At 43.9% G+C, this 24898-nt stretch overlaps 2 protein-coding genes across 3 annotated transcripts in view; one reads left to right on the top strand and one right to left on the bottom strand.

Moving 5' to 3' along the window:
* The first annotated feature begins 13217 nt into the window (after positions 1-13217).
* On the top strand, positions 13218-17493 carry LOC144716140 (receptor-like kinase TMK4). Its single transcript, XM_078591197.1, has 2 exons — positions 13218-15619; positions 16309-17493. Exons 1-2 carry the CDS (start codon positions 13369-13371, stop codon positions 16845-16847), a joined length of 2790 nt encoding a protein of 929 aa, XP_078447323.1. The 5' UTR covers positions 13218-13368; the 3' UTR covers positions 16848-17493.
* Positions 17494-21637: 4144 nt separating this feature from the next.
* The window catches only part of LOC144716141 (SNARE-like superfamily protein), a 34521-nt gene continuing 31260 nt past the window's right edge, over positions 21638-24898 (bottom strand). Inside the window, exons 5-6 of one of the 2 annotated variants that reach the window (XM_078591199.1) lie at positions 22066-22141; positions 21638-21894 (exon numbers count right to left, since the gene is read on the bottom strand). In XM_078591199.1, the coding sequence (XP_078447325.1) occupies positions 22070-22141 (72 nt within the window). In that variant the 3' untranslated portion in view covers positions 21638-21894; positions 22066-22069. Of the gene's footprint in view, positions 21895-21928; positions 22142-24898 lie in introns of those variants that run through there. The other variant, XM_078591198.1, reaches the window with a different exon arrangement.

Raw genomic sequence — 24898 nt, 5'->3', positions numbered from 1 at the left:
GTTTAAAAACCCTATATTATGTACATTTCTTATCTCATTGCACTTCTGCTTCTGGATCTTCTTTTGAGCATTAAGGTGAATGAAGTGAGGAACCATATTCTCATAATATCTCTCATCTCTCCTACCTCTTCTCAAATTTCTTCCCTTGTGATCTCTAAGGATATATCCTTTATTTAAAATTGAAATTAAAAGAGATCATCCCGATTTAACCTTGGAAATATTATTGTCATCGAAGATCATATCTAATCAAGAATAAAATCTACTAAACTACATGTAAATCACTTGAATTAAATCTCTGAACTCTGCCTCCCTGTGGACGACCCCTATACTCATCATGTACATCTTAAGATAGTGAGTTCATTATTAATAGTATTGTTAAGTAGATAACAAACAACAGTAGTAATTATTTTGGTTAACTACAGTAAAATTCTATTTATCAATGACCCTGAAACTTTACATGCACTTCCATAATGAAAGATAATCATTACTGATGCTATTCATAAAATTAAATTGTTAAAGGTCAATAGTGGGAAATAAATAAATATATGGGATTCTAAATAATTTTTTGCCTTATCTTATCATGTAAATATGACCTTAAAAACAGCAGGTTGATATTGCATTTTCCACCTGGGGTGAAATCCTTCAAACTATCATACTATAAAATGATTCATATTGGAGTAAGTATTATAGCGATATATGAGATAAATGCATTCATAAGTTGGTATGTTATAATTTGAAATAAATGAAAGAGTTGAATTGACATGATACATGTGAAATAACAAACATTATATGTCATATGGTTCTAAATATTTATTTCACGGTTGAATTATATATTAATGAAAAAATATTTAAGTTAAGATTCCACAATATTAATGGATATATTATCAAACACAATTAAAAATGTTATAAAATATTACAAATGAATACATTACATAGATGTATACAAAACACCCTATCATGTCTTGATGTTAATTTTTATAAAATCATAAACCATAAGACTATATTATTAAAATATTTCCAAGAACCACATCAAGCAACTAGGGCAAGCTAAACAACGCCTTTATTTAATATTTGCATATATTGACATTTCCTTTATTTGTTATTTCCTTTTCTGGTAGATTACCATTACATGTAACTCCCTTGTATTCCATTATATAAGGGGTTCAAGGGGACTGATCAAATTAATCAAGAAGTTAAATTTCTTTCTGTTTCTCCTTCTTGGATCCTTTGATATGTTTTCTTGTCAATAAAGAATTGGACTTGGAAGGATTATTCGTCTACCCTTCCAACATGGTATCAGAGCATAATCCGTGAGGAACACGTTGTCCGTTTCTGGTGGCGACCATGACTGCAAATTGGAACCGGACGTGCCTCCACCTACACACGAGACATCCCGTGTCATTACATGTCGTCAATGCCAACTCCAGAACTGCTCTTTGACGTGACAGGTCGACATGTCGTCTATTTTTGTCTATTTTCTCTTACTTTCTCTTTCCTCCAAGGCCTATACATAGGCCAAAGTTGCTTGAAACACTTGGTGAATTTCTTTTGGGATTGAAGTTTCTTCTTCTAAAAGGAAGCTTGCCCTAGCCGTCTTCCTTGTCGAGCCGCCGTCGCTGCCTCTTGCCGCCGTTGCCACCGTTGAGAAGACCACTTGCCCTCTTGTGCCCGCCGCGCACATGGCCGCCCATCTGCACCCGCAGTGTGCACGCCCGCCGCCCGCCGCCCGCCGCCCGTGCCCAACGCGCTCTCGGCCACCTGTGCCCACTACACGCTCGGCGACCCGTGCCCGCCGTGCCCCCGGCCGCCCACGCCCTCAACCGCTCATGCCCACCGTGCCTTCGGCCACTCGCACCCGTCGTGCGCTCGGTTGCCTACACTGCCGCGCGCTCGGCCACCGCGCCCGCCGCGCGCTAGGCCACCGCGCCCGCCGCGCACGCTAGGCCACCGCGCCGCGCGCTCGACCGCCCGCCTGCCCTCCCTGCCGCCACTTGCCACCACCAATACCTTCACCTGCCATTTGGTCTTCGTCTCTAGCCGCCTACTCCAAATCACCCTTGCAGCCACTTGTCGACATGCACACCTTTTAGGTTTCGGGGCGCTGCCCCAAACCCCCCAAGGGGCTGACTTCCCCGTTGACCCCCCGCCAACTGACCGTGCAGTTGGATCCATGACACCCTATCGAAGCACACGCCAATCATCCCGCCAACGACACATCGAGAATTTCCCGCATTGCCACAATGCACTACTCTAGTGCCGAGGTACTTTCTGCACTCTTTGGTGATCGTATTCTTCATCCAGTATTGTTCAAGTGTTTATCCACTGCCGTTGGATTAGTTTTGGATTTTGAATCTTCAAGCGATTAGACTGAATAGGCCTTTGAATCTTCTAGCGATCATCTGTTCGAATTTATTGACATTGGTGCTTTATTTCACTGCGGTGGTTGTTGTTGGGTTCTAGAGGCCTAGATCTGGATGAACAGAACAAAACAATGTGCATCGGAAGATTTTTGCGAATCAAACGGCATCGACAAAAACATTAAATGAAGTACCTTTGCATGAATCTCATTCGTGATTTCTTCAATCCCAGAGTGAGACGAGTCGAGCTGCTCAAGTGTGCAGCCTCTAGACGTATCTACGCGGTCCTTGGCATGTCGGACCTCCTACTTCTTGTTGACGAGCCCCGTTCTTTCTCCAGCGGTGTTGTTATGTCGTCCCGATCACATTAGGGATGGAGAGGGGTTTGGGGAGCGTATAGAAGAAGGGGAAAGGCCCCTGAACAATTCTGGCCTGGGTGAATTATGTTCAAGGCCTTCCCCTATTTATACTAAGTGGATATTTTTCATAAAAACACCCAAAACTTAAGTATATCTTCCAACGTCCAAAAGACCATTTGCGTGTGACCCTCTAGGCCCATGTATCAGTCTAATTAATTACTCCAGCGGCCCAATAACCTTTATTGGCCTTCCAAATTAATTAACCATTTCATCATATAGATTAATTAACGTCGAATCAATTTAACCCAATCGATAGGTCGAGACTTCGACACGTGGGGTGCCAAGCTACACCTCGTGTCCTAGAAGATACAAAGGAGTGTGTATCGACTCACTCATGGAACTTGTTCGTCATCAGTTACTGTGTATATATAATCCCTCATCCACTTGACGCTCCTTGGACAACTTAGGGTATGGTCAACTGTCAAACCCTAATCAATCATCCGAGTTAGTACCGATGCATTCGGAAATCATCGGAGAACTCTTCTCCGATATTTCACTGCCTTGGCCAAGGACTTTGTTGCGTCGTCTTCCTTGAGCTGTCACCTTTTATACCGAGGGTGGACGATCCCATCTTGACCATTCAATCGCCTTCGTGTACTTCTTGATGCACCCAAACTAAGGTTGTTTAGAATCCCACGATTAGAGACTCGTTGGCCATAGCCAAAGTACAACTGTCCGTCCACAAGATGCCTTTGGTGTCTCAGGTCTAATGACCACTTATACAACCGTGACGTGAATCAACCTGATTGACAGTTCGGTATAATACCATTCAAGGATTCATATCAATCGATTCAGTGAACTCTTTCCACTAAAGAGCACCCACTATCTATCCTCAGTGTCGCCACACTAATGGCAACGGGACCGGCCATACTCATCATATGAGTGAGGCTAGATAGTGATATTCTATCCAGATACTTCGATGTCCTTCTCGCGTATCCTTCGAATAGGAATGTTTAGAACACATGCTTAAAGACTAGTGATCTCCGTATTACGATCTCATCATAATTCACTAAGTCCGATCATGTATTCATGGACTTCATTATACGCATCACACGTGCACTATAATGAATATGTTCTATTAATGAACATGGAACAAGATCTGGAATGTGTGATTGGCTTGCCGGACACATATATTTCCATTAATTGTAAGACAGTACTCCCGCCATCGATCAGGAAAGGGGCTGCACCATCATTATTTTCACCGGATAGAAATCCTCGAATTTGATTGTGTGATTCGTGGTCTATTTTATCATACCCCAACATTAGATTGTCCTAGTACCCAGTTTCCCCTCGTCATCCTGCAACCATCTCCCCTAGTCATCCTGGATCAATTTCACCATCGCTTGTGGAGAGTAAAGCTGTCAGCGAGGTTACGATCAACATCGTGCTGAGGTGTTGTTTCGATCTCTTGTGGAGAGTAAAGCCATCAACAAGGTTGTGGTCATCATCGTGCTGAGTCATCATCATCAAAATTATCATGGACGCTCTACTATTCAATAAATGGCTGTTCTAGATTCGTGGACACTACGAATTCAACAAAGTTGTCGGCAAGATTATAGTTATCCCCGTGCCGAGGAGTCATCGTCAAGGAAACTTAACGTAAGAAGTATTCTACATTGAAGGAGTTGTCAAGATTGTTGGGGTATATTACTGCTCAAGAAGTACTCATCATCAGTGAATATACGAAAAGAGTAACTGTCAAGAAATATCCTCTTCCAAATTTCAGGACGCCCTGAAAATTCAGCAATAATATCTATGGTGCAAGATGTCGTCTGGTGAAGCCTCATCCCATCTAGAGAACGACGTCCAAGGATCCATTTCATAACCACATCCGCCTCTCTATGGAGTTGTTGGATTGCGATTCTACTTTGATCATTATGAACTGGTACCAAACGACCTAAATTTAACAGCCAGCACAGTCACAATGAAAATGGCTCCTTCTTGTGGAGTCACACAGCCTTATACCATCATTGATCCCTCTAGTAGTTGAACCACTTCGGTATAGTGGAAAAAATTTTGCCCAATGGGGGAAGATAGTAGAGTTGACGCTGGTTGGCCGGGAACTAGATGATCACTTGATCATCGAGATGGAGCCATCATGTCCATCATATAAAGCTTGGAAGAGAGATGATGCAAATTTCCTCATTTTTTTACTTGGGAGTATGACCAAAGATCAGTTCCCAAAATGTCTTTCTTAAAAACTTCCAAATAGATATGGGATAATGTTCGAAAGAATACCCTAAAGAAGAGCAATCTTTGGAGAACTTCTGAAATCGTCATCAAGGCATGGAACTTGCGGCAAGGAGACAAATCTGTGACAGATTATGTGAATGAACTCCAAGCTATTCGGTTAGAATCAGACTACTACCGACCAATTCAAAATTCTGATGAGTGGGAGTATACACTGTGAGATAGAATGTTCAAGTTTCTAACTGGTTTAAACTCTGAGTATGAACAACTACGGAGCCAGATTCTCAATCGGGAAAAGGTTCCCAACCTGGAGCAAATTATTAATACTATATTGGAAGAAGAAGGCCATCTACAAGTAGCTTCAAATGCAGCAAAAGATGAAAATGGAATGAGACTTATGGTCAAAGTTAAGGGTCATAAGATTGTCAGGGATCCCAACTCCAATAATGCAACAAAGAATAGTGTGCCATAAGGGACTGACATTAACACAAAAAATCAGGGAGGCAAAGTATATTGAAGTAATATTTTGTGAAACTACTGCAAACAAAGGGCGCATACAAAGGACAACTACTGGGATATGCACGGACAACCTTCCAAGTTCCAAGCCCACTCAGTAAATACTCAAGGCAACAGTCCAGAAGTTGGGGGGAGTCATCTGAGCAGGAGTTAGGGAAGCATATACCAAAACATAAAAGTGATGAAGTCAGCAGTATCAGGGAAGAGCTTGAGACGTTGAAAGCCATAGGCAGTTCCACCTCCATGTCCAGAACAGCTACTATACCGGGTAATTTTCTACATTCTGAATGTCATCTTTACTTGGACTGGATTCTAGATTCTAGAGCTACTGATCATATGACTCCTCATTCAAAAATTTTCACTTATATTTTGTATGAAGAAGATAATACGGTTTTTACTGCCGGGAGAAGTGTTACCTGTAATTGGTATAGGTGATGTAAAGGTGGGAAGCTTGGGAGTAATTAAAAAGGTTCTGCATGTACCTAACCTGCAATCTACAATGATCTCTCCTCAAAGTTTGGTTCAAGATATTGGTTGCACACTAATTATTGATTCTATTAGCTGTTTTACTTGTGACAAGGCAAAGAACCAGAAGATTTCACAATTTAAGGAATGAAATTGACTGGTCTACGTCAAAGATGAAGTAAATGCAGGACTGATGGTGGTTGCTCAGAGATCGGAAGTGAAGGGCAACAACCGACTTGAAGAGTTTAAACTTTTACATTCTCAATTGTGACATCCAGCCTTTACTTTGCTGGAAACGATGTTTCCCTTTTTTGAAAAAGACTTTGAAGTTTCAAAAAATTTTTGTGAATCTTGTCAATGTGCAACATACAAGGGAAACATACAAGGGAGATGGCGAGAAGAGTATGACTCCATTCTCTATTATCCATAATGATGTATGGGGACCATCTCCCGTAACATCAGTAACAGGTGCAAGATGGTTCCTTATCCTAGTTGATGACTGTACACGACTGACTCGGGTACATTTGCTCAAACATAAATCATAGGTTACAAGAATAATATAAGAATTTTGTGTACCAATTCAAAATCAATTTGGCGTGTCAAGTAGTTTTGGTCCGATAATGCAAAGGACTTCTTTAATGAAAGTTTGTCTTCATATTTCTTGACACGCAACATACTACAAGAATATTTATGTGTATACACCCCACAACAAAATGGAGTTGTTGAACGGAAGATAGGTCATATAGTTAATACATCAAGGACTTTTCTTCTTCATCATAATGTTCCCAACTATTTTTGGGAAGAGGCCACACTAATAGTAGTCCACCTAATTAATAGACTACCTTCAAAGGTATTGAAATATGTCAGTCCAATCGATATTATCTCTAAATATTTTCCTCATATTAACTTGAAGACCATATTAAAGCCAAAAGTTTTTGCATATACATCCTTCGTTCACATATATAGTCCAGTTGATAAATTTATCCCAAGAGCAGTTAAGTGTATCTTTTTTATTGGAAAAATCATGGTGCCGAGTACGCCCAACCCTGTGGTTGTGCCCCTAGACCGATCCATCCGTGCCCTGGACGCCACCCAGGGGGTATTTATTGTTAAAATGTAGTATTTTTCATTGTTTTTAGGCATGGAGCGAGCATACATGTCCCAATTACACATGGACCCTACTCGCCCACGCCCATGTTGCAGGAATGTAAAGGTACATAGGTGTTACATAGTGAAGGCCGAGAGATGGTCACTCGTGTCACCATGAGTTGGGGGAGCCCTCATTGTGATGCAAAAGTGGAGTGCATATATTTGTTGGTTACTTGCAAGGAAAAAAGGGTATAAGAGTTATCACCCAAAGTCAAAGGAATTTTTTATATCTGCTAATGTAAAATTTTCTGAAAACGAGCAAATCTTTGCAAATAAATCAAATGTATGAGCTCAGAAATCATTTGAAGATAACTATCTGGATATATTTGTTGAGACAAACTACTGGGAGTACAACTCATGGAGAAGTGTTAGAGCAGATACATCCAGCTTTGATTAAGATCCAATTGATATTACTGTTAATGACCAATCACTCACAAAAGATATTAGATCAATTGAAGATGAGCCAACTTAAGAGGTTGTTGTACCTCAAAATGAAGAGCCGTAAACTGAGTTGAATTTACCAGATCAAGAGCTCCAAACTGAGTTGAATATACCAGATCAAGATGATAATTTAAGGTGGCACATTGCCCTGAGGAAAGGGAAAAGAACATGTACCCAAGGATTTAAGTATCCTATTTCTAATTTTGTGATTTATGAGCACACCTCTTCCAACTTTCAGACATTCCTTACTACTCTGGATTCAGCCATCATTCCAAAAACTGTTAAGGAAGCATTAACGGATGACAAGTGGATTGAAGCAATGAATATCAAAATGGAAACTCTTATAAAAAGTGGCACTTGGGAGATTGGCGATCTACGTAAAGGTAAATGGCCAATTGGATGTCTTTGGGTGTATCTAGTAAAATACAAAGCAGATGGAACCATAGAAGGGTTTAAAGCCTGATTAGTTTCCAAAGGATATACACAGTGTTATGGAATTGATTATGATGAAACTTTTGCTCCACTATCAAAGCAAAATACAATGCGTATATTGATTCCAGATCAGAAAATCAGAAAGTTTGGGATGGAAACTACATCAATATGATGTTAAGAATGCCTTCCTACATGGTTATCTGGAGGGGGAAATGTACATGCAATTGCCTCCTGGATATTATTCCAAACTATCTGGTTCCAAGTTTTGTAAGCTGAAGAAGAGACTCTACGGCCTCAAACAATCCCCAAGGGCATGGTTTGGAAAGTTCTCCCAAAGTCTCAGAAACATGGGGTACACAAAGAGACATGGTGATCACACTCTTTTTGTGAAGCAATCTCCCTCTAGACGTATTGCAGTACTTCTAGTTTATGTGGATGACATAATCATTACCGGTGATGATGAGGAAGAAACAAGGCAGTGAGGAGTTTGCTTGTCAGAGGTGTTTGAAATTAAGTTCTTGGGACCTTTCTGATATTTTTCTGGTAGGGTAGGCTAGCTTCACTAGGGTAGGATAAATCAGACCACAATTCACACGATCGAATTCGAAGATTTAAGTCCGATGTAAATATTGATGGTGTAGCCCTTTCCTCGATCGAGGACGGGAGTATTGTCTTTCAACTACCCTGGTAAAACAAGCAAAAATTTTAATAAATCGAAGGGTCGATCACGAGAAGATTCAAAAGCCAAATCTACTAATCCGACAGCGGTGGAAAAACAATCGAGGAACACTGGAGGAAGAACACTGATACCAAAGAGGGTACAAGTTACATCGGCACTAGAGCAGTGCGCCGTGGCAATGCGGGAAATTCTTGACGCGTTGTTGACAGGGGCGAGTGACGTGCACTTCAATAGGTGTTGCGGATCCAACTACGTGGTCAGTTGGCGGAGGCTCAAAAGGGGAGTCACTCCCTTGCGAGGTTCGGGGCAGCGCCCCGAAATCTAAACAGTTTATGGGGCGTGCACTTGCAGAACGAGGGTCTGAAGCCCCTAGATACTAAATACGGAGGCCGCGTGGGCGGGCGGCCGCATGGGTGGGCAGCCGTGCATGTGGCCGGCGTGGGCTGGCGGTTGTGCATGCGGCCGGTGGGGGCTGGCGGCTGTGCATGCGGCCGGTGCGGGCTGGCAGCTGTGCGTGCAGCCGGCACGGGTGAACGTGCGCGCGGCAGGCGCGGGCAGTCGGCACTGCACACGAGCACAAGAGGACATGTGGTGATGGCGAGGACGCCAACACATCACCGTCGAACGCATCGCCACGGTAAACCAGAGTCAACACGCCTGCTATGGACCCAACGGCAAAGTCAACCGAAGTCAACCGCCACAGTCAATTGAAGTCAGCATCAAAGTCAACACGCCGCAGCCGTCGACAAGCACGTCTCCACTCGCGCACGTCCCTACGCGCGTCATGACACGACGCCAGTGGCAGATCCATAACTGCCCTTTGGCGTGACACGACGCACGTCTTTACTTTCTCGTCTCTAATTTCTCGTCATTTTCTCTTTCCTCCAAGGCCTATATATAGGCCATTGTTTTCAAGAAACATTAGGCAGTCATAATTTCAAGAATTGAGTTTTGTTTAACTCTTCTTGGAGGACTGCCCAGCCTTCCCTATCCCTCTTAACCCTAGCCGTCGTCGTCGCCGCCGCCGCCACATTGCGTCGCCGGCCTTCCACCTCTTCCTCTCCCCCTCTCTCTCTCTCTCTCTCTCCCCCCAGCCACGCAGCCGCCCCCACCCGCAGTGCGCCGACCGTCTGTCCGCGCCGCACACGCGGTGCGCTCCGTCCACTCCGCGCACTCCGCGCGCGCGCTGGCGCTCTGCGCGCTCAGCGCCCGCGCGCTGCTCTGCGCGCTCCGTGCGCTCCGCGCACCCTACGCGACCACGACATCAACTCTCTACCAGGGCCGTTCAACGCCCAGAACGCCCAGACTCCTTTGTCCAATGGGCCGCTCAACGCCCGGATTCGCCCAGCCTCGTCACGATCAGAATTTCCCGCACCCTCTTCACGCACTACGGTGCCGAGGTACGCCTGAACCCTTTGGTGTCGAAAGTGTTCTCCGTCCAGTGTTTTCTCGAGAAGTTTCCACCGCCGTCAGAATTAGATTTGGTTTGGATTAACCACTAGTTCTTTATCTTTCTCGACTGTTTCTTTGCGACGCGAATTCGGATATTGATTTCGGTGCTTAGGCATCGTCGCGGTGGGGGAAGACAATACTCCAGCCCTCGATAAGGGTCGGAGCTGCATCACCAGGTTTTCATCGGTTTTAAAGTCTGAATCCGACCGTGTGAATTTCTGTGGACTATTTTATCCCTCCCTACAAACCCGTCTATCACCATTTACCCGTCATCATCCCATCCATCTCCTCAGTCGCCCTTTTCCTTAATCGTCCTACGTCATGTGGCCTTCTCTCGACGGTGGCGGCGGTGGCAAGAGGCAGCGGTGGCGGCTCGGACTGGAGACAGCTAGGGCAAGCTTCCTTTTAGAAGAAGAAACTTCAATTCCAAAAGAAATTCACCAAGTTTTTCTTACAACATTGGCCTATGTATAGGCCTTGGAGGAAAGAGAAAATAAGATAACTGTAAATTTAAAAACCTAATATTAATGGACACTGGCAACGTGCCAATGTATCACGTCAAAGGACAGTTGTGAAGCTGGTGTTGGTGACATGTCATGACGTGGGACGTCTCGTGAGAAGATGGAGGCACGTCCGGTACTGGTGCATTGTCGTGGTCGCCATCAGCATTGTTTTTTATTGACACATATATGTTGATTACATATAGAGATGAATTCTTTGTGTTGTCAGTTGACGACAGATATGGCTCAATATGGAGAGATTGATATATGCCGTAAAGATTAGAAGAACTGTTGTACATTAAATATATGATGATATCCATTGAATAATTTCACTAATTATCCAAATATATTAATTAAAAAATATCCAAATGCGTGAATCTCTTAATTTTAGGTGACATGAAAAAATATGAGTAATTATTAATGATAGCTTTTCTAAATAGTTTTTTGAAAAACGATTACTTGAGAATTACACTTTGATAGTAATTGGAAAATAAGTTGGTGAATGTTATTCATTTGAAGTCCAGAGACAGTAATAATGTTTTTGTAAATTTCAGATCAATATGATGGTAATTATACTATGAAAAATAAAAAAACAGTACATCAAATTCAAATGATATTGGTGAAAAAGTTGACATGCATGCATGCAAAATAATATATACAAACTTGATTAGATATCAATATCCGCTGTTAGCTGGTGTGAAACCACAACTTCATTAATTCCCTATGTAGGCCTTTGAACAAGAGAGTCAAGGAATTTCTTATTGAAAATGTAAAAAATATCTTGTTGAAAATGCTGATTTTGGTATTCAAAATTCAAAAGCATGAAGAGATGCATTGCACAATAAATCAAGTCTCTTTACCTTTCAATGTCCAGTTTTTTGTTCAAAATAACAGTTCACCATTGTTATTACTATTTGGAGTTTAAGGTTTTAACAAAAACATGTTTTTTTATTTCCAGTTATGTGATGCTAATTTTAGTGGTTCAATTTTTATGACCTCACCATAACTAAATTCATTTTTAGGACTTCTCAGCTTTCAAAGATATTTGGTAAATATTATAGACTAAAGTTTTACATTTTATATTTTATTACACAACAATACACATAATTTTTCTACAATACACTTAAATCAACTTGACGTCTCATAGGGCTTCATATAATGAATACTTAGGAAATTAACCATGATTTTAATTGTATTATCAATCATAATTATCAACCATTGCGGTTTGCCAAATGGTTGGACAGGATTGAGAGGTAAGGACATGGTATCCTATTTAACCCAGGCTAAATGTGTCCTGTTGGACAAGTCAACTTAGTTGATACACATGTTGACTGGGCTCCTCTGACCTCAAACATGGCCTCTTAGATAGGTGATTGGGTCCACCCTGGTAGGGTCAGCGCCGGATCGATTTGACCCCACTACCTGTCGTCCTATATGTGTAGGGTTAGTTGATCCAAAATTCAATTGGACCGATTTGATAGGGCTATGTGGCATCAGTCTAGTGGTGGGGTCAGCCTCGACAAGGTCATGTGCCAAAGAGGGGAAAACAAGTCAACTCTATGAAAATAGACTCATAACCTACGGCACGTTCACTTTAAAAGAGTCATTAGACCCACATTTCAAGTGGGCCAATCCAGACTCGAGGTGGAACCCACTCCTGACATGTACTCTTCAAATTCAGTCGGTGGACCCATAATTCAAGGTGGACCAACCCCGCCCCCTTGTACACCCCACTCCTAACCAGCCATTTTCAAAGAATCATTTAGTAGACCCACAGTTTAGGGAGGGTCAACCCTGCCCACTTGTACACCCCACTCCTAACCTCCCATTTTCAAAAAATCAGTTAGTAGACCCACAGTTTAGGGCGGGTCAACCCCGCCCACTTGTACACCCCGCTCCTAACCTCCCATTTTCAAAGAATAAGTTAGTAGACCCACAGTTTATTGTGGGCCAACCGGGCCCCGGGTAGACCCCACTCGTGACATGCCCTCTTCAAAAATCAGTTAGTAGATCCACAAGCAGTTAGTAGATCCACAATCTACAGTGGGCCTACCCGGTCCCAGGTGGACCCCACTCCTGACATGCCCTCTTCAAAAATCAGTTAGTAGATCCACAGTCTAGGGTGGGCCAGCCCAACCCCGGGTAGACCCCACTCCTGACATGCCCTCCTCAAAAATCAGTAAGTAGATCCACAGTCTAAGGTGGGCCAGCCCGACCCCGGGTAGACCCCACTCCTGACATGCCCTCCTAAAAAATATGTTAGTAGGCCCACAGTTCAGACCGACCCGACCTGACCCGACCCAAACCGACCATGGGTAGACCCGTTCGAGATCTGCCCTCTCGGAGTGGTCAAGTTAACCCACAGAACCAACCCAATCATGAAACCCTAATCAACACTCCCTGACATAACTACTATTCCCCCTTGATTGAGACTATCCTATTCTGGGTTTGAAATTAATGCATCATAGATTACATTTAAAACTCAGAACATAAACATATCATTCTCCCCCTCTGTAAACGCACCGGGCCCGTGCAAATCGCGACGCATCCCTTGAAACAACGCGCTTTTGCCAGCATTTCCCCACCCTTTATCCTTCGCCATGGCCTTCCATCCTCGTCTTTTTCCCCCCCCCTCTCTCTCTCTCTCTTCTTTCCATCTCTCGTCGCTTTCTCTCTCTAGGGCGATCATTGTCTTTCCTTCCGCCATTGCCGGAGCTCCGAGCTCGCCGCCGTTGGGTTGGGCGGCGCCGCCAGACACCGCCGTGGCCATGGCCGGAACGCGGGTAACCGTTGCTTTCTCCTTGATCCTCCTCTTTCTAGGGTTTTGCGAAGCGATCACCGATCCCGGCGACGCGGCGACAATGGCAGCGCTGGCGAAGGCGATCACGCCGCTGCCCTTGAAATGGAGCACGGATCCGGCCTTGGATCCCTGCGGAGATCGCTGGCAGGGCGTCAGATGCCTCTCCGGCAAGGTCGTCGCCATTGATCTCCAAGGAACGAATCTGAAAGGGGGGATTGCTCCGGAGATTGCAAAGTTGTCGTCTTTGGAGAGCTTGTCCCTTCAGAAGAACGAGCTCGGCGGCGCGCTTCCTTCGCTGTCTGGGCTCTCCGATCTCCGCGAAATCTACCTGGGTAATAACCTGTTCCAATCGATTCCCGATGGTTTCTTCGGCGGATTGGTTAGCCTGGTGAACGTCTCCCTCGATCACAATCCACTCTCGCCATGGGCCTTCCCTCCGGAGCTCGGCCAATGCCCAAGCCTCAGCCATTTCTCCGCCATGAACGCTTCAATAGTCGGCGAGATCCCGGATTTCTTCAACGATCTCACCAGCCTTAATCTCCTCCGGCTGTCATACAACTACCTGATTGGATCTCTTCCCCCTTCTCTGGCCTCGTCCCCCATCAGCGAGTTCTACATCAACAACCAGATCTCGAACGGCTCGTCGCCGGAGAAGCTCGGCGGCCAGCTCGATGTGCTCGGCGCCATGGTGCAGCTCACAATGGCTTGGGTCCATGGAAACAGCTTCACAGGGACAATTCCAGACTTGGGGAAATTGACATCTCTGGTGGATCTTCAGCTAAGGGAAAACCAATTGACTGGGCCGGTGCCGCCCTCGTTGGGCTCCTTGCCAAGCCTGAGGAGCCTCAATCTCTCCAACAATCTCCTCCAGGGGGAATTTCCTAGCTTGGGGAAAGACGTTGTCGTCGACGCCATGCCAGGGAACAGCTTCTGCAAGCCGCAGCCCGGGCCGTGTGATCAGAGAGTGATGGACCTGCTGGAGGTGGCGAAGGGATTCGGGTACCCGCCCGCCATAGCCAGAGCTTGGACGGGTAACAACCCTTGCAATGCTTGGCTCTTTGTCTCGTGTGATCCTCAGGGGAACATAACAACACTCAATTTCGCCGACCAGCGGCTTACCGGCGTTGTGTCTCCGGCGATTTCCCGGTTTCCGGCGCTGCGATTTCTCAAGCTTCAGGACAACAACCTCACTGGGGGCATCCCTTCCAGCTTGACCACCCTTGCCCATCTCCAGATAATTGATGTCAGCAACAACAATCTGACTGGGCTGATACCGCTGTTTGCGCCGTCGGTGAAGGTGATCACTACGGGTAATCCTTTAATTGGGACTGATTCTGGGTCTGGTGCCTCTGGGAGTGGTGGGGATGCCAGTGGTGGGTCAACCTCTGGTGCGAGCTCGTCTTCGAGGACAAAGTCTCTCTCAATTGGTATCAGTGTCTCGATTGCGATGTTCGTTGTTCTTGTCATTGCCGGCGCCGTGGGACTCTGCTACAGGAGAAAGAAGAATAGGCTGAAGAACTTTGGTAAAGTGGAGATCCATACCCCCCCAAATGGCTCAGAGATGACCAAATTTCCCTCCCCGAGTGAAATCTCAACCCTCCAAAGCTCTGATTATGGAAACAATTCCAACACGATTGAAGCTGAAAGGCTGTATATCCCGGTGCAGGATCTTCGAAAAGCGACAAACAACTTCAGTGAGGGTAATATACTTGGCAGAGGAGGGTTTGGGGTGGTTTACAAAGGGGTGCAGCCAGATGGAACTCTAATTGCAGTGAAGAGGATGGAGTGCATGGACATAAGTAAGAAGGGGATGGGTGAGTTTAAGGCGGAGATTGATGTTTTAAGGAAGGTCAGACATAGGAATTTGGTTGCTCTTTTGGGGTATTGTGAGAATGATAATGAGAAGCTTCTGGTGTACGAGTACATGCCACAGGGCACGCTTAGTCAGCACTTGTTTGGTCAACTTAATTGCCCTCCTTTGACTTGGAAGCAAAGGCTTGTGATAGCTCTTGATGTGGCCAGAGGATTAGAATACCTGCATAATTTGGCCCAGGCCAGTTTCATTCACAGGGATCTGAAGCCGTCAAATATTCTTCTGGATAATGATTTGAGGGCTAAAGTGTCAGACTTTGGCCTAGTGAAACTTGCTCCTGATGGCAAGCATTCTGTGCAAACTCGGTTGGCAGGAACGTTTGGCTATCTCGCGCCAGAATATGCCAGTAAGTTATAATACGCTTCATCCTTCTCCTTGGTATTTAACCTTTCTGGTTGTCAATTGAGGATTTTAGAAAAGAGAACATAATTTTGTTATTAAATTTTTGCCTTTAAAACTCTTGTTTTGGATGTTAACCAGATGATCCTTTAGTCTTGCATCCAACGTCATTAACATGATTTTTTTTCCTAGTTGTTTGACCGAAATAGCCCTATTTTAGTTGCTCATGTGTCTAATAAATAGGTATGACGTGGTCCATCAATCAATAGAGTTGCATCTGCATCAACTAATTTGTTATTTCTGTCCGAATAACTAGGGTTCTTCGGATGATGACAAATGACTAAAAAGTCGTCATCTTTTATTTATTGCGATCCACAATCTCGTCATTGTCACTCATACTCAGCTTGGAACGGCCATGGTGATGATGAATCGCCATCATGATCCATAGCCAAGTGGGGATGAATCATTATTGTTATCCTATAGTGGACATATGACAATGACAATGATGATGGCGTCAAGAAAGAGTCAAGAGAGAGCCATCTAGAGGAAAAAAAGTTAATAATGATAATTAATTCCATTTTTCGTCGCATCTTCATTGTCATCATCCTATTGTCATTGTCATGTTTACCAATGATCATCAGCAATCAGATAAATAGTGGAACTATTTATATTTAATACCATTTTTCCAACCTGCAGCCACTGGTCGGGTGACGACAAAGGTGGACGTGTATGCATTCGGTGTGGTGCTCATGGAGCTGATCACAGGCAGGAAGGCCCTCGACGAAACCCTCCCTGAAGAGCTCTCCCACCTCGTCTCCTGGTTCCGTCGCCTCCTCATTGCCAGAGACAACGACAGCAGCAAGAGCGGGTTTATGAAGGCCGTCGACCCTCGGCTTGACATCGCGGACGAGGACCGGGCCGGTGTGGCCGCCATGGCAGAGCTTGCAGGCCACTGCACGAGCCGAGAACCGCACCAGAGGCCCGACATGGGCCATGCGGTCAACGTGCTCGTGCCGCTGGTAGGGCAGTGGCGGCCCGTGAGCGGCTCTAGCAGCGAGGACAAAGATGATGACGACATATCGGGAAGCCTCGTCCACGGCAGCCTTCCCCAGAGGCTGCGGCGTTGGCAGCAGAACGAGGGCACCTCTCTCTCCGCAATCGACCTCGCGAGCTCCACGGACTACTCCCATGACAGCATTCCAGCCAAGCCAGACATGTATCCAGACGGCAGGTGACCTAAAGGTGGAGTCTTTCTTGCTGGGTCTTTCTCTTTCTATCTCTATCTGTATGTCCATCTCTCTAGGAGCCTGCTTCTGGAGAATTCTCAGAGTTTGAGCAAAGCCTGAAATGTGCCCAAATGGCTGGTCATCCAAAGGTGGAGTCTTTCTTGCTGGGGTTTTCTCTTTCTATCTCTATCTATATGTCCATCTCTCTAGGAGTCTGCTTCTGGAGAAATCTCAGAGTTTGAGCCAAGCCAGACATGTACCCAGATGGCAGGTGACCTAAAGGTGGAGTCTTTCTTGCTGGGTCTTTCTCTCTCTTCCCCTCTCTATCACTACTTTTATCTCTCTTGGTTCCGCATTTGGAGAAATCTCAAGGCTTTGATGGGCTACCATACAGGTCAGAATGCTCCTGATCAGGTTCTTTGTTCTTTCTCTGTCTACCCGTTTTTTTTATTTCTCTATCTATCTTTAAGTGATCATTGCCTCTGCTGTACCTTTCGATGTATCTTGAGTGGTATTTGGGCCCTCGTGAAGGGGGGGGGGGGTGGGTGATTGGCAAGATATTGTACATGTAGCTTACTAAATGCATGGACATTGCTCGCCGATTCTCTTCATGATATTTTTTTAATATTTGAGATGCTAATTATGTCAAAAGTTCTCTCTCTGTCTCTGTCTCTCTCTCTAGTCTTTAATGTCAAGCATACTGCGCGTGGAAATTTGTTCTGGATGTTGAAGTCGTACTGCTGTCCTCGAATGGTGTCACTGTGCCCTCCGTCTCTCTCCCTCACTTTCTCTTTGTCTCTCTGTCTCAGTCACTTTTTCAGAATCCCCTCCGCCTCCGCTCCTTTCTCTTTCCTATCTCTCTCTTTCATTCTCTCTCTCTCTCCCCCTACATCTCTCTCCTTCTCTCCTCTTTCTCTTTCGCCTTATCTCTCTCTCTCTCTTCCTTTATCTTTCTCTCCTCTCACTCTATATCTCTTTCTCCGTCGTTCTTGTTCTCTCTCTCTCTCATTCTCCCAATATATCTCACTCTCCCGTATCTCTCTTCTTTTTCTCTCTCTCTCTCTCATTCTCCCAATATATCTCACTCTCCCGTATCTCTCTTCTTTTTCTCTCTCTCTCTCTCATTCTCCCAATATATCTCACTCTCCCGTATCTCTCTTCTTGTTCTCTCTCTCTCTCTCTCTCTCTCTCTCTCTCTTTCTCCCTATATATCTCACTCTCCCGTATCTCTCTTCTTGCTCTCTCTCTCTCTTTCTCCCTATATATCTCACTCTCCCGTATCTCTCTTCTTGCTCTCTCTCTCTCTCTTTCTCCGTATATATCTCTCTCTCCCGTATCTCTCTTCTTGTTCTCTCTCTCTTTCTCTCCCTCTCTTTCTCCCTATATATCTCTCTATCCTTCTCTCCCTCTTTCTCCTTATATGTATTTATATATCTCGCTCTCCCATATCTCTCTTCTTCTTCTTCTTCTCTCTCTCTCTTTCTTGGTTCTTGGTTCTTTGTTCTTCAAGCATACTACAATCCAAAGAGCGATGTCTCCTTATCATCCATCTCTCTCTCCTCTCCCTGAGATTAATCCGATCTTTTATTTCTCTCTCTTCTTTATTCATGGTTTTGGAGAGTCAACCAGAAACAGGGCTGGCGGCGGCCCTGGCCAAAATCGAGATGCACGGTGCAGGTGCGAGTAGGAGCTTATTAGGTTTCATTCAGACACAATAGGATCCTTCAATAAAGGATGACAGTTGGCCGAGTTAGAAATGCCAACCTACCTTAGCTGGTCGGATAAGGGAAAAAGTATTTTAATAAATGCACTATTGCATAGAAGGGTAATGAGTTATCCTCGCATAAATTGAATTTTAGGGATAATTTATCCCCCCCATCGGATATTGGTTCGATGTCAGTCCAGTTTGCTCTTTGTATCTGAATCCATGTTAACAGTATTGGTTAGGTCTGGTTTTACTGAATTTTTGTAAAAAAATGGCAACCGTAATCCCCCTTTGTATAGTGCACGATTGTCCAGGATGGGGATGAAGGATGGAACGGGACTAAGATCATCCTGCTCCATGTCCCAAGTTTTAGAGGTTTGTCCAAACCGTCACGTCGGGGTTCTGTCCCATCTCAAATATTTCCATCCACATCCCGCCCAGTGCGCAAACCCGCCCTGTTTGAGATATTCTCGTCCCATCTGACATACGGGACAAAAATAAGGTCACCCGAATAAATGTTAGGCTCGCGTCTGCTTATGCTCAGATAGTGTTCAGCTCGTGTTTGGCTTTTCCCCTTGCCTTCCAGGCTCGTCCTCCACTTTCCCTCTCAGGCTCTCAGCTCCCACTTAGCTCCCATTGAGCTTTCCCTTTTGGCTCCTACTTGACTCTCACGGGATGACAAAACCGGCCTGCCCACCATCCAAGACCCTGGACTGAACGGCTATTTCGTCCATGGAAGACAAAATTGTCAAGTCCAGAGACTGGTGGGCAATTCTACGTCCTGTCATTGGTCCAATCTTCCCGACAAAATAACCGTCCCGTTGGCATCCGTGCACTATACTCAGCCCGAATAGAAGTAGTGGGTTATCTGTAAATAAAGGTAAATCTTAGGAATTCTAGTCACATCTAGCTTTCATAGAGAGAACGTCAAACAAATAGTTGTGGATTGTGAAAGGGCCCCTTGACTTTTCGTTTCTATGGACTTTGTCATGAAAAGGAAAGGACCCCGCAAGTGCAGAGAGAGATGAAAAGAAAGATTAAACCTTTTCTGCTTTTTGACCAAATTTAAAGAAAGGAAACCACATGGGTAAAGAGAGATAGAGAGTGACAGGGAGAGATTTACACAGAGATATAAAGAGTGACAGAGAGAGAGATAGAGTAGATAGACAGTGGTGACAGAGATTAGTCTTGTTCCTTTTTACCAAGTAAGATTAGATCTCTGTTTTCCGAACCCAACAAAACATTTTCTATTGAATTTTTTTGTAAATCTTTGTACTTCATTAGTACTCATTCGAATTTGTGTACTCAAATCTTCATAGTACTGGCAAGTGAATCTTAGGATTTTCTACTTGATAGTGATATATTCCAAGACTTAGAAAGAATATAGGTTCTTCTGTGAAATGATCTACTTATTTTGATTTTTTACGGCTTTACAACTTTTGATTAGATTTTTGATACGTTAAGAATATTTCATCAACAATTATGATTCATGCACATTCAAACATTGTTAGGATGATTTCTGAATCCTAGATCATAACTTTGATTACAAAGCAGAACTAGGTAGACCAAAGAAAGAATTCGAGTATCACCTACAGAGCTCTCCAGTCATCGAGGACCTAAAGATCCTCAAGCCCTCAAAAGGGCACTTAGGACCAGAACTCAAGAGCCTTGAATTCTTCATACTTACTGCAATTTATAGACAATCAACCAGAAAATGATCCGAGACCCCAGAGGAATAGTTCTGTAATTTCACCCCTCCTGAAGAATTTAATCCTTTATCTTTAAAACATTTTCCCCTTTAAGTATATGTATCCCTCCCTCCCCTTAAAAATGTAACAAAATTGTTGCATCATAATTCTATGGCTGGTCTCCTATCTCCTGAAGCCTCACTTTCTCCCTTCATCTCCCAGCCTTTCCCTATCCTCTTTCCTTACCACCAGATCTCCAGCCATCCATCTTTGAATTGATACCTTTACCTATCTTTTGATTGATCATCTCCTTTTCTCTCAGATTACACATTTTCTCATAGGAACTTCAGAAACCAATCACTACCCCTGATTAACAATCAAGAACTCAGCTTCATAGATGAAGTGTGATCCCATTCAAATATCCTCCAAAACTAGCCCTTCAATTCTTGAAACCCAAAGCCTTCTCAGAGGTATGGAATAAATTTCTATCGTGGCCTTGTTTCAGGCCCTTTTCTAGAAGATTTTTGCCGTATTACAGGGAATGGATAGTCATAACAAAAAAAAAAAACTGATGAAATGGTTGATGTGAACTTCAAATTCCATGCTGTTGGAGGCTCCCAGATACATCATTCATCTTGGGGATATAGTAGATGAGACCAATTGCCCTCTGTCTGTCTTCTGGATTTCCACTGAGTAGATATCCAATCTCTTTGGTACACATTGTCAGATGAAGTTCAAACTTCTTTTTTTATAGAAGATTATTGGAATCCAGGTTTCTACATAAATTAATCAATATTCTGGAACATAATGTTGTTTTAAAATTTTCAACAATTTACCTGTTATGGATCTTATTTTGTGCATATTTGGTAAGTCAAGTTTAGAAAGAAAGTCCTCATAAGTTAACTGGTCTCTCACACTAGTCAGGTCGTCTAGTGAAACATTTATTTTAAAGTTTCTCCGTTGAAATGAATAATTGTCAACTTCACCAATACGTATTGGTATCTCTACTGATCAGGCCTTAGAGAGAGACTAATAATGGTGTTTGACCAAGAAAAGGAACACATCAAAAAACGAAACAATTTGGCCTTCTGAGTCGGTCAACGAAAAGAAACACATCTGGCGAGATAAATAAAGTCACATTTGGGCTCCTCCAAATCATGGACCTCAACCCATTTAATGTATTTCACACTTTCATTATTATTGACCATAAAAGTTCAATACTTTTCTGCCTTTCTAATGAAAGCCTAATCATACGAAGTGTATTTAACCTTTCATAATGTTTAAATAAATAACACTCAGATACAGAGAGAGAAACTAATCCAAACATTGTTGTTTCTCACGCACACAAGTTTCGTCTTCCTTTTCCATCATAAAAAGTGCTCAAGGTTCTCAAAATGAAATAGATGTTGTCTTAAAGTTGGAAATCATAACTATATTATCTGAATTGATGCGAAAACTCAGAAAAAGTATGCCTGGAGGGTTTGCCCAGCATAATTTTTCATGAAGCACATCACTCAGAAGTATTTAACAATCTTGAAGGCCCTTATTACAATACAAAGCTGGTAAAAGTTCACCCTATTTTTATACCATCTACATACATAAAAGAAAAAAGGTAGAATTTCCTTTGTTCCTTGAAGTTCTGTACCCTTCACCCATAAAAAATCTGTTTTTTCCAAGATAAAAGGGGGAACAAGAACTTGTTAAAAAATAATATCGACGACAGAATAATTTATTGACAACAGAAAGACTATTATAAAAAGTCTGTCATCCGGTATCATGAAAAAGGTAACTTTTCTAATTTTACCACAGATGGCTTCGATACAGAGTATTATACCAGATCAGATGTCGCTGGGTGGTTTTAGCCTAATCATCCTTCGGACACGGTCCTTGTCAGTGTTCTCCAGCATGCCCTATATTCATTACCAACTTGAAAAATTAAGCAGAACTACGACTATAAAATAAATGGAGCGCCATGACAGTATCTTTCAAAATATTCTTCGAAACATAAAAACAACATATATTAAATCTATGAACGGGGGAATTCGTACAGAGATCAGAAAAATTTTAATGCTCTGCCAGAGAGAATCATCTCAATTCAGTAAAATAAGCAGAACATACTATGGCAAACTAAATGGAGAGCCATGACAATAACCTGCATCATTTTCTGTATAATATACACAAATCAAATATTTAGCTCAGATTGATGGGGGAAAATTTACGGCAAATTTTCCCACAGAAAAGCCTTTGCCGAGGACTTATCGCAGGAAGAAGAGGTGCAAGCCTAGCTCTGTACATGCGAGCTAATTTTGCATGTGTGAGTCATTTGAATAAGAGCCGGAGGTGAGAAAGAATAAGAGTGTCATTTGAATAAGAGCTAATTTTGCACCTCCTTGAGAGAGAAGAAGGGAGGTGAGGTCAAGAAGGAGAGAGATTGAGATGGAGAGAAAGTGAAAGAGAGCCGGCGGAGTTGGCGACGCCGAAAGAGAAGAATCCTCGCTCCTCGCGTGCAGGGACGATCACTGCGAGAAGAGCAGTGAGAATGAGCTTAGGTGATGGGAGGATGCAAGAGCAACTCACGTTAGAACCAAAACTGGCGCCTCCCGTGTAGTCGGCGCCCTAAGAGGTGCCGTGGCCTGGCCTGTCATTTGCCGGGCCACTGGCATTGCTTGTGGGCCGACGTCGTTGTTCGTAGATCCGTCTTTGGATCACATCATCCAGAAGAGGGGAAACGGCTGATGCGGCTTAGTTCCCTGTCTACAACTCTTCATTCTCCCTATTCTCTTCTTCCTCTCCTCTTCTAATTGTCTGTCCGAGTCATCTGTATCTCCAATCATGGACATTATCGGATCGGAGCATGTCATACAGACTTTCTTTTGATTCTTGTTGAAGATCTACTTCGGCATTATATCACATTTCCAGTACGTCTTATCTTATACCGGATTTTACTACAAGATATCTTGTTAAGATACATCTCGGAGTTCAGTTCTAATATAGCTGCTCTTGTTCAGAACGAGATTTTAACACAAACTAGGTAGAACATACTATTCATAATATAAAACACAAAATATTTTTGTGCTCAGTGGAAATGCTAGATGAATACCCATTGGCTGATGTGCGAGTACTTCCTAGACTGCTATCAGATCACGTCCCAACTATTTGGCAAGATAATGTCGACCAAAATAGATCTACATATTTCAAATTGGATAGATCGTGGCTAAGAGAGAAGGGCTTCAAGGAAAAAGTGGTATCATGGTGGACGTCACAACCCAATCGGGGCGCGACCACGGTGAGGTTGGCTACCAAACTGACAGGACTAAGACAACATCTTATGGGGCTCAAGAAGAAAATTTGAGAAGGGAGACACCACAGAAGGGATGAAACACTATTAAGAGTCCAACAGCTTGATGACATAGAGGACACACGGTGCTTAGTGGAAGCTGAAGCCAATGAAAGAAAGGCCTGTAGAGAGGTGGTGGAAAAGGAAGACAAGAAGATAGAGCTTGATTGGAGGCAGCGTTTACGGCAGCTTTGGCTGAAGGAAGGGGACGCCGACACTTGCTTCTTTCATTTGATGGCGAATGGAAGACATCGGTCAAACCAAATACTGAAGGTGCAAGTGGGGGACCATGAATACACTTGAACACGAGCCGTGGGAGGAGCATTAGCAAATCACTTCATAGTGGTAACTAAACGTGGGCCTCAAAACTGGTGGTGGAGCGGAAGAAATGCATCCCAGGTGACATAAGAGCAAAAGATTGAGATAGCGAAACCATTCATTGAAGAAGTGCGGGAAGCGATCCAAGGGCTAAATGACGAGGGTGCACCAGGCCCAGATGGATTTCTGGTATTCTTCTTTAGTGAGTTTTGGGAGCTGGTCAGGTCCAAGGTTATGGACACGCTAGACGAATTCCGACGAGAAAATTGTGGCTTGGAAAGGCTCAATCGATCACACTTGTTTCTGTTGCCCAAGCGGGAACAACCAGTGTGGGGGATTTCAGACCCATTGCATTATCAAACTCAATCTATCTCATCATCGCCAAAGTGCTGGCTGATAGCGCCCCTTTGGGTTAGAGATTTACGTTAACATGGACTGAAGAAATATAAGCCACCAACGGCACGAAACCTCCTGACGAGAGGAATGAAACCAATGTGATAACGTTGACTAGATTCTTGGATGAATTGGGTCGTAAAAAGAAACTAGAACTCCACCTTGAGTGTTCCAACAAGAAGAAATAACAAAAAAGACCAGGGTATTTGCCTACAAGGTTGTATCGACCCCTTGACGATCGGAGACGAGATGGATCAGCAACTTCTCCTCCTCCTCGAGAGCATCTCTCGCGGCTGCTTCAGAAGACGTTCGACGCCTCCCCTCCTCCACCTTTTCCCGTAAGGACCAGGGTATTCCCTTTATTCACCTTTTCCTGTAACGTCTTCATTCGTTTGAGCTTCTCGGCTCCAGGTTGTCACGTGACGTGGCAACCTTCCTCCTTTTGCTTTCATACGTCCGAGGTAGTGCCTTATCACTGGCCAACCAGTTAAGGAAGGTAATTGGAGACTTGGTCGGACCATTTCAATCGGCATTCATTCCAAGGAGGCAATTAGTGGACGGAGCAGTGGTAGCAGGAGAGATTGTATCAACATGGAAGAGATATGGGACAAAGGGCTTC

Source organism: Wolffia australiana, chromosome 20 (genome assembly GCF_029677425.1).
Source record: "Wolffia australiana isolate 7733 chromosome 20, ASM2967742v1".
NCBI classification, from domain to species: Eukaryota; Viridiplantae; Streptophyta; class Magnoliopsida; order Alismatales; family Araceae; genus Wolffia; species Wolffia australiana.
This window is presented reverse-complemented; position numbering and strand designations above follow the sequence as displayed.